Raw genomic sequence first — 21,004 nt, forward strand, 5'->3', positions numbered from 1 at the left:
AAATACTTGCAAATCATATATCTGATAAGAGGTTACTACCCAGAATATATAAAGAACTCTTATAACTCAATAACAACAAAAAAATCAAACAACCTGATTAAAAATTGAGCAAAAGACTTGAATAGATATTTCTTCAAAGATATACAAATGGACAATAAGTACATGAAAAGATACTCAACATCACTAATCATTAGGGAAATGCGAATCAAAATCACAGTAAAATGCTATTTCATATCCATTAGGATAGCTGTTGTCAAAATAGAAAACAAAACCAAACAAAAACAGAAAATAACAAGTGTTGGCAAGAAAGTGAAGAAATTGTGATCTTTGTACATTGCTGTTGGGTATTTAAAATGAAATAAAATGGTACAGTTGCTGTGGGAAACAGTATGACAGTTTAAAAAAACAGAGTTACCATATGATCCAGCAATTACACTTCTGGATATATACCCAAAAGAATTGAAAACAGTCACTCAGATATTCATACACTCATATTCACAAGCAGCATTATTAGCAAAGCGAAATCCTGGAAGCAACTCAAGAGTCACTGATAGATGAATGGTTAAGCAAAATGTGATATATACATTCAACAGAATATTATTAAGCCTTAAAAAGGAAATTCTCACACATGCTACATGTATGAACCTTGAAGACATTATGCTAAATGAAATAAGTCAGTCTCAAAAGGACTAATATTACATGATTCCACTTATGTAAGATACCTCACGTAGTCAAATCATGGAAGCAGAAAGTGAAATAGTGGTCCCTGGGAACAGAGAGAGAGAGTAATATGGTGTTAATATTTAACAGATACAGAGTGTCAGCTGGGGAAGATGAAAAAGTTCTGGAGAATAGATAGTGGTGATGGTTGCACAACAGTGAGAATGTACTCAAGCACAGAACTGTACACTTAAAAAGGTTAAGGTGGCAAATTTCATGTTATGTATATTTAACCAAAATTTTAAAAGTGAAAAAAATGTCAATTTAAAAATGATCTTCATTTGATTTGAAAACTCGCTGGTAAATTATTCCAGGTTTACTTCCATATGAAGAACAGCTGACAGATTGTTCTTTTGCTTAACCAGTAATTTCTTCATTCAATAAATACACAAAAAATGAAATGTTTTCTTTCTTTTGTTTTAGTGAGACTGAAGATTTTACCCCAGATTCAAGTGACAAATTATTAGAAGGTTGGATTTATAATTTTTCTTAAATTAGAAAGCATTCAAAAGGAGACTGCTTTACTGCTTTAATGAACTTTTCAGTTACTGCTTTTTGTTTGTTTACTGCTTTGTTTACTGCTTTGATCAATTTTTCAGACCTGAGGTTGATACTTTTTTTCCTGTGAATTTACTTATTATTTGGAAAATAATCCAGTACTATATCACTCAGGTGTTAAAATGAGCCAACTAGTTTCCCTTTGTTGAATTGCTATCAAGATTTTACTAATGATTTTGATCAAGAAAATGGTATGACATTATGAATTCACATTTACCATGCTCTTGTGAAAAATATTCATAAAATAAGGATGCATCACACAATAGCTTTTATCTGAGCCAGAGCCCATCATGCTAGGATTTAATGATTTCTTACCCTTCCTTTGTGCTTAGTCCTACCAAAATGTACAAAAAGTGTGTGTGGGGGGGAGAGAGTTTTTAGAGCTAAATTTGCTCACATTAATATCTGACTAGTATGGTCTTCATTATTTTTAAAAATCTCTATTAGTACCTACTCCTTAGAACATTTATGAAAACTTTTTGGTTCTCTATTTTTTGAAATCTCAGAGGATCAATGTGGTTCCAACAATGATCATACGTACAAGAAGTAGAGTGTCATGTTTACTGTAAAGTGGCCTTAAAACTCAAACCACAGGTTTACTGTTGGCTAATTCAAACACACAACCCACTCAAGGAATTACTTTAAAAACATATTCTCTCAACTTGGAAGGGAAATTATTTTCATTAAGATGATTCCTAGAATAGCAATAAATATGCCAGAATTATATGAACAAACCATAATCAGAATATGTCACAACAATCAGTGATCATACCTGTAGTGTGGAATCATAGGCTGCTAGAGTCAGACAAAAACCATTTAATATAAACCCCCTTGTGTTTACATGAGGAAACAAGCTCAGGATGACGAAGCAATTCTGCCAAGGTTACTCTGAGTCAGAGGCAGAGCCGATTCTGGATCCTAAGTCTCCCGACCATAAATGCAGTGTGGTGTTTGTTGTTGTTGTTTTCCAATTTTGTTGCAATGATCATGCTTAATTCTTACATCTTTCAGTAGTATTTCACCTGCCCAATTCAATCATCATTCATTCATTCATTCATTCAAATATTTACTGAGCATTTCCTTTGTTCTAGAACCCCACGTGTGAACAAAACTGACCTTTAGCTCATAGAATTTACACTGTAACCTGGGGTGGGCATCAAAGGGTAAGGACATAAACAAGATATTGATAAATATTCCCCATCTCATCTGGGACAAAATCCGAAGAAACTACAATAGCTTGCAAACCCCTATATCATCTGGATATCACCCCTCCCCCATTACCTCTCTAACTTCCTCCTCTGTTTCTCTTTCTGGCTCTCTGCTCCAGCCTCATGGACCTTACTATTCCTTAAACATTCCAGGCATTCAGGGCCTTTGCTCTTGCTAATCCCTGTGTAGAGCTCTTCCCCCTACATCTGCATTGCTCATCCCTCACCTTCAGGTCTTTGCTCAAATTTCACCTTCTCAGTGAGGTCTTCTTTGACAATACTCTGAAACTGTAGCCTCAGTCCCACCATGGCATTAGCTATTCCACTTCATTGCTTATTTTTCTCACTGGCACTTATATCTGACAGACCGTTAATTATTTTTTCACTATCTCCTTCTAGAACGTAAGCTCCTTGATGATCACAGCTGTAATCCCAAGAACCTAAAATAGGCATATAGTAGGAAGAGCATTTAGTAAAATAAGAGGGACAATAGGACATTGATCCAAAGGATAATGCAGAGAATGACCACTTGTGTTGGCCCTTGATGATTACATTTCTATAAAAATGCACAATATTTTTATATAAGATATCTCATTGCATCCTTTTGTGAGACAGGCAGGGAGGATAGTCTCATTCACATTCTACATAATGAGGAAACAGAGTCAAATAAGTTAGATTCAATTTGCCAATGTTCACACAGCTCTAAGAAGTGAAGCTAAGACTCAAACTCAGATTTTCTGCCTCCCTAGTGGTGGGGCTTTGTAAAAATATTCTCATCATTTCTAACGCCTTAGGCTAAATTTGTTTTATAGGCATACTAATCTCCCCTGCAACTTAAGCAGCTTTTGGTTCTGTAGCAATTCCTCCAGATTTCTTCTTGGTATTGCCTCAAATTTCTCCTGTTTCTCATTCAAATTGTTTCATAAGACCAGCACTTTCCTGTTTGTTCTAATTATCTGATTTTAATTAGCTACGTACAATGAGTGTTAGAGCTGGAAGGCCCCTAGGAATCATCTATAAGGTAATCTCTCATTTTACACGTAAACAAATAGGCCTATAGAGATTGAGTAATTGTGCATAAACATGTGGCTATTAAGTTACAGAGGCTGACTCTCCTACCAAATCATATTTGATCTTTCATAATTCCTAAAGGAAGGTCTAACACACACCCCAGAATTCTAGGGCTCTTACCTATTTCAGTTTTATTCCCATTGTTTATACACTGAAAGTAATAATAATTTCTAGAATTCTTTCTAAATTCTAGAACTTTCTGGTGAAAAATGGTAAGACCGGGTTTGTCTCAGTACTATTCATGCCTCCAAAAAAATACACTATTTTTCCTGTTTTTCTCCTCCCCAACAGGAAGTTCTCAGGAGAAAACACCAGAGAATTCAAACAGTGTTAAGGTAAATATTTTTCAATAAACTGTAATTGGTATACATGGGGTCCAGTTGAATATAGACCAGTTTTCAAGGTCAAGTCAGGGCTTGGGTGGTATGATTCGAGGAACATCAGGAAGCATACCCCTGTTTACAATTTCTTCAGCGGGCTGAGACCTGTCCATGGTACTGGAGCAATCCCCTAATCAAAATTCTCATTTTACAGTTAAATTATTCCTTGCTTAAGTACACAGAATAAGCCCCTGTTCTTCACTAGCACCTAACTACAATTCCATTCCTAAACTCTGTTACTGCAGTCTCTGAAGAAAACCCTACAGGGAGTCACTTGGCCCTATATAGGACAGGTAGACCCAGGTGAGGAATTTTGAGGAGGCAGGGAGGGAATAGCAGCTTCAAAAACAGACGAAACTGGCTTGCAGGAAATTAGTGCAGATTCCATCTATTTTTCTGTATTCCTAAGGACTGATTGTTTAAAGGCAGCTTTCCAAAAGGCCCAGCTACTCTCCACCATAAACTCAGGAAATTTCCTCTTCCTTAATCATTTTTAGGAGTTTCCAATGAGGGCTGAAGTACAGATACTCTTCTGTTTTTATCACTTTGTTTCTTGGCTCAATTGAATACCACTTCTAAAATTGAGTTTCCCCAACACCATGCATACATAATCCATCAATTTTCCAACCCCTTCTCATTATCAGAGTAGTTTTCAGAACCAAATCTTACAATTCTTACTCGTACCAAACCCTTAAGATGCAGGGCTAGTTTCTCATTCAACCTAATCCTCATTTATGAATATAAACATCTATGTGACAACCTCAGGCTTCACATAGACCATACTTTCCAAGTAAAATCATATGGAAATAATGGGGAGAAAGAGAATCTCTAGGCTGATGAGCTGATTACAGACTATTCCCTGTGCCAGGCTGACTCCCTGGCTAATCTGGACCCTTTTGGCTCTTTGCCCTTCCTCTCACTTGCAGTTTTTCTCATAGTGAAACATGCTTGAAATTGGTATATCCAATTCAGTTCAAAGTAAGGTGGAGGAAGCACATCCCACCCCATCTTTCTCTTTTTACAACTAAAAAAGCTGGACAACTACTGAGGATGCCAAAAAATAAACAATAGCAGGAGTTTGAGGATGGAAATAAAAACTCAAAGAATCACCAATACAATCATGAGTTTTTCTGCTGCCCGCCCCCCCCCCCCCCCGCCGCATATCTCCTAGTTTAGACCCAGAGCAGTTCAAATCCTGGAATTACATAGAAAGAATAGGCAGAATAAATCTTCAGGAGAAACCATTGCTCTCTTACCAGAATTAGGAAGAAGTTCCTGTGGACTGGGAAGTAGAAGCACCTCACTTTTTTCCCACTTTTCCCACCTCTCTTGGTTCTGCCTCACGGCAAGTTTCAGACATGAAGCTACACAGCAATGGCAGCAGAGGTTGCTGAGGCACTTAAAATTCAGAGAAAATCCTTCCCTCTGATCAGAAGAATTAGAAATAGGTCTCCAGTAACCTGAAGATATTAGAAGGAAATCTGCTACTTTTTCTCTGCTTTGTCATTTCACCCTAGACCTGGATGCAGTTATGGGATGTGTGAGACAGCACACAGGGAGGGTAGCCACAGCATTTAGCTGTAGAACCAGAAAAGGGGACTTCTGAGTGTTAGAGATACCAAAAAAAAAAAAAAAAAAAAAAAGTCACAGAGGATCATCAAAAAAGGATCCCCTATAAATGTTTCTGAAAGTCTCTCCTGAGCTGTACATGTATGGAACTGACCTGAACTTGTATAAACAAAAGGCTTTGAGGACTTGAACTATAGCTTTAATAGTGGTACATACACAGGGATACAGAAAGTATTGCCAGGACTTTGGAAACTGAATTTACATTGGAAACACAGCCATAGAAGGCAGAGTAGGATGTGTGGTCTGAATCTAAGCGGGGTAATTACCTACTTAGCAAACAAACAACTCAGCCATCTACAGAGGATTCTAACAGTTCTTGGAACCTCATAAATTATTTAAAATGCCAAAGACAGAATCAAAAATTACTCAACATGTAAAGAAATAAGACAATGTCTACAACTTTAAGGGAAAGGACAAGAGATGCCAAATCCAATGCAGCCAAGATTTTGGAATTTTCAGACAAAAACCTAAAGCAGTGATTATAACAGTGTTCCATGAAGAAATGGCAAATACTCTTAAACCTAATGCAAAGATAGATGTTTCCAGCAGAACTTACATGTACTTACTCATCTCAGACACTTGGTAGCATCTGCCCTCTGCTTTTAGATTAGGGATTCTCAAGCCAGTCTCACACATATGGGCATTTTGAAAAAAGATATCATATATGCTCCACCCTCAGAAATTTAAATTCAATTGGAGGTGTGGGACCCAGGGATTCATAGATTCATTTTTTTTTTAATTCCACATATAACTATTGTGCAGCCAATACTGAGAATCACTGCTTTAGATAGTCTTGGCTCCATTTTATTCCTCAGCTATCCAGAAATATATTAATAAATAAGCTGCCTCAAGTCCTCTTGGAAGAACTATGATAAAACTCTTATAATACCTGGTGGTCTTTACAGAATCTATACATAACACATTTTATGTTTCATGTATTTAGGCCTTCTTTAATTTCTCTTCATTGATTTCCTTATTTAATAACTAACATTATAAAATATACACAATGAAGCCCAGCAACCTATCCCGGTCTATTTTATACATTTCTGAGAAGACTGCTGCTTCTGGATTCAAAGAGGTGATACAGGCCTACAGAGTAAAGCTAGTATCTGAGCCATATTCCCTACCTGACCAGGTCCACATAGCCACTTTATTGCTCCAGGCCCCAAAATGCCTAAGATTTCCATAACAGGAAATTGGAGTTACAGAGTGAACATCCATTTTCCTTCCCCACTTACCATTATCTCTGGCATCAGAAAAGAATTTATAATTTGTTACTTATTTGAATTCACCCAAAAGAGGGAGGGGGCAGACAGAGCTGGCATTTCTTGTGACTTAAAATGCCTGATCATCATTTAATGGTAGCTAAGGTCCACATCTATGACAAGGGTCAATCCTAAGTGCTATAATTGGCGAAAATCATGAGCCTAAGTCTCAGAGAATAATTCTGAGATGGCAGAGCACAGATACTATTTATGTAAGGTGTTACAATGGTTATACTACATCTTTTGGGGATTTCTAGGTATCTCTAGTGTGTAGTGTCCAATAAAACATTAACTATGTACTTTGCTTTATTTTGGCAGCTTATCACCATCTTTGAAGGAAACAAGAATATTACCGGCAGTGTGTATTCCTCAAAAGAATTCATTTCAGGTACAAAATATAATATCCTTTACCATTCCTCCTGGAATGACTGGCTCCTCCCTTGCAGTACTAACACCCGAGATTGAGTACTGAGATTGAAATAATATACTTAACTATGTATACGTATGTGTGTACAGCCATTTGCAGTTCATTATGTAGTTCTTTTACTTTAACCTCAAACCTAGTAATAAATAATGGAACTAACATATATTAGGTACCAGATATCTCCATTTTATTAAAGAGGAAAGTGAGAGTCATTGAAGAGGAAAGCAAGAGTAGGTTACTCAAGGTCACCCCAAGGCTAATAAGCTGCAGAGCTGGGATTCAAACACATATCTGCCCAACTTCAAAGCTTAAACTCATTCAATATGACCATAATTCATATACTCAAATGCCCACAGGAGCCAGACAGTTACAATAAACAAGATCAGTAGATTGATCAGGGGTCTGTGGTCTACTGGAGATGGCATGTCCCATCTAAAGGAGGGAGCTGATACATTTAATCACTGACATACTGGGTTGTTGCTAGGTCTTCCAGTTCAAGTCTTAACATTTTTCAAAAGAAGTTGGAGATGAAAGTTTTATGTGAAAATTCCTGACTTTTAAATTTTATCAAATAATTCAAAGCTTTTGTGAAACGTTTTGTGGACCAAACTAAACTTGTCTTTTTCCCCTATACCATACTACTCTCTGTCTGTCAATCATAAAGCCCTAATTTAGAAAAGAGAAAATGGAGGTAACAACTGCCTGAGTTTACACAGTCAACAAATGGAGAGGTTTTAGGGTTCAAAAACAGATCTTCTGACTTTGATCCTTCATTTTTGCTTCCCTCCATAATGTGGTTCCATATTGTTGCCACTGCATCCCAGAATGAGCCCCATATTAATGAATGACCAAAGACAGTCTATAGTTTTGCTATGAAAAGAACTATTAAAAGACAAACACAGGGTTCACTACTGTCTCTAGGGATGAGCTTCATGTACTTTATTAACCTATGATACTAGCCACCCACTGGTCTTGAACAAGATACAAGGAATCTAGAATGGATGCATATTTGAGGCAGTATCCTCAGTGTGTTTCCAGGAACTGCTTTGCATTAGAATTACCCAGTGTATTTTTTTAACAATGCAGATTCCTGGACCCTCTCTAGACTGCCTAAGTTAATATCTCTGAGTAATGGTGCCCAGGAATCTGAATTTTTAATAAGACACCAATTTTTAAGTATGGAAGCTCTTTAACCTCTCCAATGAGAATTTCAGAAGTCTTATGACAATGCTGTCAGTAAAAAATTTATCTTACTTTTTCAGAATGTACATCTTTCTCTTTCATCCATGCTTTTGCGTCTTATCTGCTGCAGATTTTGGCTGTTTCCTTTTAAATTCTTAGGGCATTTTTAAAAATAACAGCACAGTTAAAAACCTAAATATGCTATTTGTTGTTCATGGTTAAATTTACTGTAGGCTTTCTTAGCTTTAATCATAGAATATTATCTTGCTAGAAGATACAACTCTAGGTAACTGCAAGAGGTATAATCATGAACTTTGGCATGTACTGGAATTAAGAAAATATCGGTTTTTACCGTCATGTGTGTTTTTACACCCTGTCATACAGTTTCAAAAAAGTACATAAATGTTCACTTTTGTCTTTATATGTTTACATGTAAAAATATCATTTCGTGATAATTAAAATATGATATTCTTTAAGAGCCCATACACTGAATAAGTCATGTAGAAAAATGAATCCAAATGACAACTCTTTTATTATCTATACAGTCTTATCTCACATAACAGAAAAATCACTTGAAGTTAGCCAACTGAAAATTCACCCAAAGTAGGTGAGAAATTATAGCAATTTTACTGCACTTGTACTTTGACTTAAGTACTCTAAAATAGATATCCTTACTGTAGAGAGTTGAAAGTTACTTTCACATGTGAGTTTAGCTCATCAGGCATTTTCCAAGAGTGTTCTGCTAGATAAAGAAAGACATTCTTCGCACACTTGACTAAAGAAACATCAGAATGCAGTAGGTATAATGATGCCATGAGAGTCACAAAGCTGGACCCTGTTCCCAGTGTGGCCATTTTCTAGTCATATGACCTTAAGCAAGGTATTTGACCTTGCCAAGATTCAGTATTCAAAAATGGAGATATTGTTCTTCCTATTTCTCTCAGAATAGTGTTAGAAGGATCATAAGAGTCTTTGTGAATGTTTTTTAAATCCCATAAGGTGTCTTATAAATGTCTCTTTCTGAATTCTAAATCATCAATGCTTCTCTTAATTAGAATGTCTAATAAATATCCATATTACTTTTTTGCTTTCTCCATAGAAACTCTCAAGCCTAGTATGTCCAAACAAGGATCTAAAATGCTGGCAAAGGTATCTTCAGCTCTCTCAAAGGTGTTTTCTCGAACTAACACCAATATTTCCAAATCTTCCTCACCACCTCACCAGGATGAACAATGAAGCTTTTATACCTGATATATCTATGCTTACTTCCCTTAGAAAATAAAGTGGTTTTTAAAGCATAATATATTGTCCTATGAGATGATTTTTATAATATTGAGCAAAATTTTAAGAGCAAAAGAAAGTGCAGTAGAAATATGAGTAAGAGAAAGGTTTGATGAATGCTTTTGATAAGCATTTTGGTATGAAATGAGGCAGAATGTTAGTACTGCCTGCGTGTCATAAAGATAAAGAGACAAAAGTGTACACAGTAATCAGCACTTAAGCAACCACCAAAAAACGTCCTTGGATGTTTCCTGTTAAATTTTTAGAGGGTATTTTCACCAAAATAGTTAGCAAATTGAGATGACACTCAAATGAAATCTAAAACACAGCTATGAAACTGATTGGTTCACTGTTAAAGGTGTATTTGGAGGTTCAAATAGAAGGATACCAGATACAACAAATCAGTCTTTCCCATCTGCAGATGTTTCATCAGTTTACAAAATATCTCCTGAGCAAAAAGATCCAACTATAGATAAAGCATCATTTAGAAGAAATTAATTACTGTGGATAAAATGCATAAAATGACTCCTGTCACTTCAAAAAAAAAACTTTTCAGTAAAGACAAATGTATTTTGTGGATAAATTACCATCAATAAATAAATTGTTAGTCAGCGGTTATTAAATCCTTTATATAAACATTTTCTCATGAATATAAAGGCTCTATTTGTAAGAACATAGAAAGAAATGAAAATTTAACAAGAGAAATAGATAGTACAGTGATAAAGGAAACTTTTCAAAATCAGTTAATGTGCTACGTTGTGATATGGATCCAACTTCAGCATGTTTGCCACTGGAATCCAAGGATCTTGTTTAAAAGATCCAAAACAGCAGAGTGTCAGTCATCATCACTATCTACCCTAATGCTGATTCATGAATTTTTAGAGAATGTGACATCTTCTCTTGCATCTAAAATTTTCTTGATAGCAGCCAGTGCTAAAGAGGAAACATTTGATAAAATTTTGTTTTACAAAATTGGATTTTAATAAAGTTAGTGAGGTAATGACAGGAAGCTCCAGAGAAAAAGATGTGATTATAAGGTAGAATTTCTACATTCTAATGATAATGAAGTGATTCGATTGGTAATTTAGTCTATTTATAATAATCTCAAATTATTTGATCTCAAAGATCACACAAAATCATGTAGCTTATAGATGCAGATCTTTTCAAAAATGTTCGTTGATGAGAAATGACTGGCAGTCCAGTTCAAAACTATTTTCAGAAGAATTCTACCAATGGGTTTAAATTGACAATACAAGTTGAAAATATCCTTACAGATGTCATCAAAACTACAGATATCATATGCTTTTAAGCTGTCTTTTGGCATAACAGAAGATTTTGCTGTACAATTTTTTATCAAAGCTTTTACCCATCTTTTCAAAAGTTGATAAGGAAATAAGCAAATCTCTCACTGTTGAAATTCACTCTGATTTTAAGGCACTCTGATTCACAGAGTTCTGTTAAATATTTATCCAGTTAAATATTTATAAGAATAATGTACTCATATGAAGTTTTTTTAATGGTAAAGGAGACTTCCAATTTTTTCCAACTCAAGTAGAAGGAGCATCAAATTCAGAATTACTTGTTAAAGCTGTCAAAATTATGGAAAAAGTGGTTAAAATTATGGATAAATTTAAGTGCCAGGAAAAACCTTAATCCAAAAAGGTTCTGTGTTAAATGTCATGCGTTAAATGAAACTTTGGGCATGTTTGGCTAACCTAGTGAAAAAGATGCTAAAAGTATCAAAGATTAAATTGGGAAAAAAGCATAACACCTGCTAAATTTTTTGGTAGCTGAAATTTCTGGAAGTAACAGTCTCTGAGCTGTGGATCCTAAAGAATGTCTTTTAAATCCATAAGGCATCTTAGGTTGTTGATTCTGTTTATGCTGTGCTAAAACACAGGTTGGCAAACTTTTTATGCAAAGGCCTAAACAATAAACACCACAGGTTTGCAGAGTACATGATCTCTTTCAAAGCTATTCCATTGGGCCTTTGTAGCACAAAAGCAGCCATAGAAAATATATATACAAATAATGGATCCAATGAAAATTTATTTATAAATAGTGAAATCTGAACTTTAATTTTCACATCACAAAATATCATTCTTCTGATTTTTTTCAGTGATTAAAAACTGTAAAACCATTCTTAGTTTTCAAGCTGGTCAAAAATAGATGGCAGCTAGATTTATGCCACTGGTGGTAGTTTGCTTAGTGATTTACTATAAAAATTTGGGACCCATAAATCAGTTGAGTATGATATGAAGGATACAGAATAATTCTAAAAACAGTAAACTTTACTAGTGAAGTACATTACAAAAAATGAGTTATTACAAAAAAATCAGTATATAAATTTCAAATGTTCATCTCTTTAGTGATTTAGTTACTAAATATATTGCCAAGAAGGTACATGAGCATTCTGCTAAAATATACCTTGAATTAGAAAAAGAAAAGTTAAATCAACTTTAATTTGAAGCTGAATTTTTAGTAAAGATTATTTATCTTGGGAATAGCCAATCAAAATGGATCCAGACATACTTGTTAGTTATATTTGTAAAAAAAAAAAAAAAAATCTCATCATCAGTATCCATTGCAGCAAAAGGGAGTAAGCAGCTCCAAGTTCTCATCTCCCACAGAAACACTGACAAAAAAGCAAAAACTCAAAATTAACTTAGAATTCTGGAAAACAGTCAAAGGTTTGAACAAATTGAACAAGAAAAAGGTAACTTTAAAATGGTAGCAAAGATTTGTGGTGTATTTACTTGCCCTTACTCTAACTCCTCCCCAGCAAGCAGTCTTGAAAAAGAAACCTGCACCCTTAGTATAAGTCCTTGGTCCCCAGTTCTATAAGGAGTATAACAAACCTTATAGGAAAATTATTGCATATGTACGTCCATCCCAAACTGTCTGGGAGATGCTTGAATGAAGGATGCAAGGCACTTGTCTCTGTTTCACATAACTAGAAACTCTAATCAGAAAAGCAGGGGACATTGCTCAACAAAAGTGCAAGCCAAAGGTCACCTAGATGGCTCAGTGGTTCAAGCATTTCACTCTTGATTTTGGATCAGGTCATGAACTCGGGATCAGGAGATCGAGACCTATGTCAGGCTCTGTGCTGGGCATGGAGCCTGTTGAGTTTCTCTCTCTCTCTCTCTCTGTCTCTCTCTCTCTCCTTCTCTCTCTCTCTCTCCCCCCCACTCACACTCGTACTCTCTCTCTAGAAAAATAATAATAACAAACACATAAATAGATAAATAAACAGTGAGAGCCAAACTAATAACTCACAGATGCCTAGGGGAAAAGAGTATGATGGAAACAGAAAACAGATGCCAAACGCCCTGGAATTAAAAAGTTAAGGAGCTGCATTAAGAAGTTAAGACGTTCTGTGGCGCCTGGGTGGCTCAGCTGGTTAAGCGTCTGCGTTTGGCTCAGGTCATGATCTCAGGGTCCTGGGATGGAGCCCCACATTGGGCCTACTTCTCCCTCTCCCTCTCCCTCTGCCCCTCCCCCTTGCTCGTGCTCTGTTTCTGTCTCTCTCTCTCTCAAATAAATAAAAATTAAGAGAAAGAAAGAAAGAAAGAAAGAAAGAAAGAAAGAAAGAAAGAAAAAAAGAAAGAAAAAAAGTTAGAGTGTTCAAAAGCTCCATGTGAGGAAATTTAGAAAGCTATGCACATGCCCAGAGCAACACTCATGCTCAGAAAAAAATGTGAAAGGCCCTAAGGTTTCACCTCAGACTAATCCTTAGGCTCACTGTAAGCCTCCCTAAGTACTGAAGCAGTGCCCTAACACAGAACCAATGTGCACAGACTGAGGGGTGAATTCTTTGTTTCCTTGTTTGCTTGTTTGTTTTGTTTGTGTGTTTGGGGGGCGGGACGGTTTTGTGTGTGTGTGTGTGTTAGCTCCTGGTATTCAAGGAAATCTCTATGAAAACTAGTTTAACACAAAGACAAGAGACTTCAGTGACCATAAAAGACAAGCAACACAGCCTTTAAAAAAATGGTTTGGGAAAATCATTCAACAAATGGACTAGTACAGCTTTCAACAGTCAAAAAACAACAAGCCCTGGAAAAGAGGGAGAGCTGATTTCCAGAGTTACAATGTTATAGTATTCAAATGTCTGGTTTTCAACAAAATAATTCACAGAATATAAAGAAACAGGAAAGTATGGCTCACTTAAGAGAAACAAAATGATAAGAAATCATCCCTGAGGAAATTCAGACTTTGGGTTAATTATACAGAGTAGAGAACAACTATATTAAATATGTTCAAAAACCTAAAGAAAAATACAAAGAGTGAAGGAAATCAGAAAAACAATGTATAAACTAAATGAGAATATCCATAAAGAAGTAGAGATCATTAAAAGGAATCAAAAGCCACTGTGGAAAATTTTGACATTTCTTTAGGAAAATACTATTCAGCCTTAAAAAGAAATAAAATTCTGACACATTCTGTAACATGAATGAAACTTGAAAACAATATGATAAGTGAAATAAACCAGATACAAAAGGGTAAATGTTATATAATACTACTTACCTGAGGAACACAGAAAAGGAAAATTGTATTAGGAAGAATAATGAATTTTAATAAGAACTGGAGACAGTGTGGAATGGGAAGTTATTGTTTAATGGGTACAGACTTTCCATTTGGGAGGATGAACAAATTCTGCAAATGGATAGAAGTGATGGTAGCACATTTGTAAATGTACTTAATCCTACTGAATTATACATTTTTAAATGATTAAAATGGTTATCTTTTGTTAAAATGGTTACTTTTACATAACAACTTTAAAAAAAGACCAACAAATTCTAGAGGTGAAGAGTACAATAACAAATAAAAAATTTACTTAGAGGGGTTCAACAACAGAGTTAAATAAGGAGAAGAAATAATCAGTGAACCTGAAGCTAGGACAATTGAAATTTTTTAGTTTGAGGATTAGAAAAAAAAAGAATGAAGAAAAAATACAGTCTAAAGGACCTATATGAGATGCCATGAAGCAGACCAAAATATGCATTATGTGAATCCCAGAAAGAAGGAAGGAAGAAAAAAAGACAAAGAATATTTGAAGTACATCTTCATATGTACCACAATTATTTTTTCTTTTACCCTGTCCTAAAGCCAGATGTCCTAAAAATTGCTAATTTTATACACCAGTTTTAATTCGAGAGCTTAGCCGTTCAACAGTTTATACTCTATTTTGAAGAAAGCATAGATTTCATGACCAAATACAACGTGCAATTTTCCTCTGCAGCATGGTCAGAAATGCTTATAGAAATAGAAGGAAATTTTAAGGCATTGTTTTCTTAATTTACATCACTCTTCTTTGTCTAATACCTGACTTGTATTTTTTTCCAAAAGAAAGATTACCGAACCAACGTATTGCTTCATAAATAGATTTGTGAGTTCACACTCAGATATCTAAGAGGATCTGATTTCATTTGCTGGTTACATTCAATTAAAGCAATTAAAAATATAATTCTGAGATATAATTTATGTGTTTGGTAAAATAAGGCCCTGATAAAACTGACTACTTGACCATCCCTCCATTTCCCAAACACCTAGTAAAGTCAGTTTCTAGACCTCCCTTTTCCATCTGCTTCCCCATTCCTGTTTCCCTAATTTCTACTTTGTTTTCTTGAGACCTACTTTGTTGTGCAATGATGCAAAGAATAAAATTTTTGTTAATCGTTAGATGGGATACAGGCACTTACTCAACAATAGGGCCTTCATACTCTAGGCCTTGGTTTTATATTTTTGTTTTTAGTGTTCAATTTATCCAGTTTATAAGTCTAAGTCTTCTTAAATTTATAAACACAATTTATAATCTGTCACTTACAATAGTTAACTTGTAAATAGAGTAATCTGTGTTAAAATTAAAAGCACTACTTTTACTCGTGTTCTTTGTTGAATACTCAGTCTATCATTTTGGCAGTGAGGACTTACATTAAACACCACAGTTTACAAGTTTCACTATGTAAATTCTTTAAGCTATTTCAAGGTACATGAAAAAATTAGTCTATTTTTCTCAAGCATTCAAAATTTCTACATCTCAATCTAGACAACAAATGCTTCCTACTATTTATAAAACTTAAATTTAATAAACTAGATCTTTAAATTAGAAAAAAAATTCAAACACTCTAATGCATCTCAAATAAAGCTTAAAGAAAAGCATAGTGATTAGAAAATTTGTCAAGTACACCCACACACATATATACAGATAAATATTATTATGATTGCAAGATAGCTCTAAGCTTCTGTGACCAAAAACGAGGTTTTAGCTTATGGATTTCATTGGTGGGTATCTCACATGAGAGTGCCTGAAATGACTGAAGTTTGCCAGAAACTATTCAGGGGTTACCATTCTAAGGACCAGACCAATCTAAGAGCAGTGATCATGGAGGAAACCCAACTGACAATATTTACTCAAATTAAGTAAAGTCATCTTCAAAAGACTATTTGTTCTCTGACGCATTGTTTAAACTGACTGAATATATATGCAAAAGAGACTACTTGAACATGAAAGATCTAAGATGTTGTAGATTAAGTAGTATATTTCCCAATAAGCAAAGTGAGATCCCACAAAAGTCCATGGAAAGGAATATTAGAAAACTTAGAGAAAGACAAAGAGATTAATGTTTTCTCTGAATGCCTCAGTATTATCTGAATAAATTTGAAAGGTTGTGGCTGGAACTTTTGGCTATGGCTTTGGAGAGTTTAAGAAATCCTCTTCCTGAAAAAACAAGTATAAAACCAGGCAAAATTGTTAAAGCAAACCATATGATGAATCTGGAGATAGACATATGGCCAAAAAAAAAAAAAAATAGGAAGGGATTATTCATAACAACCTGCCAGAATTTCAGGTAAGAACAGAAAGAAATCTGGTTTTGCATGAGGCTGCTTACTACCTTCTCTCTCTTTAACTTGGTCAGCTGGAACAGTTTTCTCCAGGCATGGATGGCCACCATAACCAGAAACTTTGCTTCAAGAGAGGGCACATGATTTGGGGCATAAGGTAAAAACGTGAGGTGATTTTTTCATTAAAGGTAGTAAACTCAGTAGAAAAGAAAGGAGAAAACCTGCAACTGTGCTAGGAGTGGTTTGTAGTCATGTTTGGTACACAGAGTGCTCTGGCCAGAGATCCTGGGTATTAGAGAGCTTATAAGGGTGAGATATGCTATCCACACATTTCTGGCTAACTAAGAGACTACATGCATAGGGCATACTTGAGAGACCCCAAGATCTTGGATAGCTGAGATACGTCAGATACTAAAGAAGCCCAGGAAGAATTATGATTGGCTGTATTTTTAATGCATTCTAACACACATAGAAAATTCAGCTGAGTTTTATTTATTTTTTAATAATATTTATTTTGTTATATTAGTCACCATACAGTACAACCCCAGTTCTTGATGCAATGTTCCATGATTCATTACTTGCATATAACACCCAGTACACCATGCAATATGTGCGCTCCTTAATACCCATCACTGGCCTATCCCAATCCCCCACCCTCCTCCCCTCTGAAGCCCTCAGTTTGTTTTAAAACCTTAACGACTTAAGGTATTTGAGCATATCCTCCTCCCCAGTCATTGACTGATACTTAGCTTTGCAGCCCTAGAAGTGACCATTAAGATACCAGGCTAAAAAAGAAATAACTAGAATAAAAAATACAAGGACAAATATATCTAGATACATTCTTTGAGGTGATAGATTTGGCAGCTTAATCAAGAAAAGTTACCAAAAAATTTTAAAAATAAAGAAGGACCTAGATTTGCTATATTACCTAAAATGTATAGCTGTCAATAAAGTTAGGAAACATGCAAAGAATCAGGAAACTGTGACCAATACTGTGGAAAACAAAACAAAACAAACAAACAAAAAAACAAACCAGGCAACATAAATGGACTTTAAGAGAACCCAGATGTTGGATTTAGGAGACAAAGATTTCAACCATTATACAAATGTTTTAAAAAATTAAGATGGGATAAAATGACTCAAGGAATAGGGATTGGCTATCTTTCTGTTATTTTTAGTTCAATTCCATTGTGGGCTGAGAGCAGGCATTATATGACTTATATTCTTTTGAATTTGTTAGGTGTACTTTATGGCCCAGAATGTGGTCTATTTTGGTGAATATTTCCTGTGTACTTGAAAAGATTCTGCTGTTATTGGATAAAGTAGTCTCTAGATGACAATTAATGATCCAGTTGATTGTCCTTATTGATTTTATGCCTGCTAAATCTATCCATTTATAATAGAGGGGTATTGAAGTCTTCAATTATAATTTTATCTTTCCTCCTGCAATTTTATTAGTTTTTGCCTCATGTAGTTTGTCACTCTGTTATTAGGTGTATACATGTTTAAGACTGTTACATCTTGGAGAACTGACCCCTTTATCATTATATAATGTTCATCTTTGTCTCTGACATCTTTTCTTGCTTTTAATTCTCCTCTAAAATTAATATAGCTACTTCTGCTTTCTTTTGATTAGTGTTACCATGGTATATTTTTCTTCACCCATTTATCATTAATCTATATGTATCTTTATATTAAATTAAGTTTCTTGTAGACAACAAACACACAATTTTTCTATCCACTCTGACAATCTCTTTTCAGTTGGTGTATTGATATTCAAAGTAATTATTAACTATAAAGGAAATTAAAGATCAAAACTTAGTAATCTTACCAAATTTTATAGATCATATTTTATCAGATTAATGTCAGAGCCTTTACTGGAAAATAAACTGGTACAAATATTGGTATATTATAAATTAAATTGATCATTTGAAGGTCTCAAAAACACTAAATTATAAATTTTCCAATATCACACAGAAAAATTGTGCTCTCAAATATTTCTATGCTGTACCACTTAAAAAATTAAGAATGCTATTTAAGCTTTCAAAAGTTGAAAAGTATAATGAAATATATTTTTGAGAGGAAGATTATTTTATGATAGTACATTTGATAACTAGCCTTTATTTTGAATAAAATCACATTTGGAATTTCTAAGAAATATCTTAATTCAAAATTTCTTACTGAAATTTTAAGAAAGTTATAGCAGAGAGGTAACTTAGGGAAAACAGAAAAGTTATGATAATTAAATGATTTGTAACGCAAAAAGCACTTAAATTTGACAAAACAAATATATAAAAAATTTAGACAAAGATGTGCATGGTACTATAATTTTAAATAGAAAAAATTAAACTATAATTAATTTTCAATATATGAGTTTAAATAAATTATAATCCAGTTGCCTAAATCAATTCCATTAAAAACAACTCGTTCTTAATGGGCAAAGTAATATCATTAAAACTGAAGTTTCCTGGACTCTCAAAATATCTTGACCCAAAACATTAGATAATGTCTTTGTTTTTTAGAATTTGGTTATGTAAATAATTAAAATAATTATATTGATCTTCCTTTTTTAATTAAACCTTTTTTATCTACTATTGTGTATTCCTTCTATTATGAAATGCATGTCCAAAAACATAATTTTTGGTCAATCCACATGTAAGCATTATAATACGGTGAATAATAATGCAGAGCTGGGAAACAAACATACCTAGGTGCATATTCCCTCTCTGTCATCTACGACTTTTTTTTTTTTAATCTCAGAAACGTTACTTACTCTCACTGAAATACTAAGAATTCTTATTTTATAGAGATGTTGTGAAAAAATATGGAGACATGTGATGTTGAATTACTATCGTTACTTTGAATTATTAACTACCAAACCTGTTTAGCAATTTCATTTTACAGATGAGAAAACAGAGATCCAGAAAAGCTAATAGGCTTATCAAGGTCATCGATTGTAAAATTTAAAGCTAGGTTTACAACTATTTATTTTAAATAACAATTACTTTGCTATACAGCATGTTGATCGACTTTAGTTGAATTTACCGTTCCCTCAATTTATTCCCAAAATTAATGAATTAAGACTTGTGTAATTCATGGATAGCTTTCACTCAGATCAAATATCCTCATTGCCATAACTCAGAACAATGCACTAACGTTTGTTCACAAGCCACAAATATTCACTCCACTACTGAGTTTTGTGTAGATGTTCCATAGTCTATAAAAATATGAGGAGAAGGCAAAAATCTCACCCACCCCCACTGCATATCCAGAAACCTTTCTTGTACTACAATGACAAAATGGTTTCCAGGTAATAACAAGAAATTCATGAGACTCACCTTGTTTGTTTTTCTTTCCTCAAAGGATCACAGACTTACACTGTATTTTTTCCAGTGTCTGAAAACAATATTTCATATATTTTTGTCTGCTTTTAGATTTTATTTTTGCATAAGGAGAGGGTAAATCCAGACCACTACTCTGTTATGGATGTAAAGAGAAGTTACTGTTTCATTTTTACTCTCCTTTTTAAAAAATTATTATTATTATTATTATTTTTGGCAAATCATTAGGTAATTTTAGTTGGAAACTTTCTACCATGGTCTAGTCAGTTGGTATGCCAAAATATTTCATACTGTAGGAGTTTTTTTTTCAGTTTAAGTATTTTATACACTAGAGTTTTATCAGTTCAGTTCATGATCTCGAGAGTTACATATATTCCTTGTTGAATTCCCTCTAAGCCCTGAATTCCCTCTGAGCTTGAACCACTAAGTCTAAATATACCTGACCTTAGAAAACTAAGAGTATATGAGTTTAGTTTTTTATTGACTGAGAAGTGTGCTTTAGATAAATCATTTTTTGATGTTCTAAACTGCTTCACCTTCCATCATATCATTCAGGAAAAATTATATTTTGTGTTTTCACATTTCCCATTGCTAATATGTGCCACACTCTGATATAATTAAATATATTTATAAAATTTTACATCTGATTATCTTTTATAGATGATTACACAGAAGATTTAATTTTCTTTAAAAGCTTGAAATATGGGTCTTTTTTGTCTTAACTAGGAAATAAAAGTTTCAAAATAATACTACAACATGCTTAGAATAATTGATCATTATCAATAATAACTTTTGGGTTAAATTTTATATTCATTTTCTGAAAATTACACATTTCTAACTTGCTGACAGCCCATTTTAAACACTGAATAAACACTTTTACTCTCTAATGTATTTCTCTTATGATTTATTTTTTATTGTAATATAAGGAAAAAGAAAGCAGCTGCATTCTCCAGCTGTGACAAAGTGTTCCAATAAATGAGGCAAGCAACATCAGTAATAAATAAAGCAATTTACTTCTTTACAAAAATGACTATCTCTATTTAATATCAAAGCTGTAGCTAGTAGTACAGCCTAGCAGCTGGTATGGCTAAAGTGAATA

At 34.2% G+C, this 21,004-nt stretch overlaps 1 protein-coding gene across 1 annotated transcript in view; it reads left to right on the plus strand.

Moving 5' to 3' along the window:
* Nucleotides 1-9,673, plus strand: part of FSIP2 (fibrous sheath interacting protein 2) — a 93,593-nt gene extending 83,920 nt beyond the window's left edge. The window contains exons 19-22 of the mRNA XM_026489544.3: nt 1,144-1,190; nt 3,849-3,892; nt 7,150-7,219; nt 9,537-9,673. Coding sequence (XP_026345329.3) covers nt 1,144-1,190; nt 3,849-3,892; nt 7,150-7,219; nt 9,537-9,673 — 298 coding nt within the window. The remainder of the gene's footprint in view (nt 1-1,143; nt 1,191-3,848; nt 3,893-7,149; nt 7,220-9,536) is intronic.
* The last annotated feature ends 11,331 nt before the right edge of the window (nt 9,674-21,004 follow it).

This window comes from Ursus arctos, unplaced genomic scaffold, assembly GCF_023065955.2.
Source record: "Ursus arctos isolate Adak ecotype North America unplaced genomic scaffold, UrsArc2.0 scaffold_1, whole genome shotgun sequence".
Lineage (NCBI taxonomy): Eukaryota > Metazoa > Chordata > Mammalia > Carnivora > Ursidae > Ursus > Ursus arctos.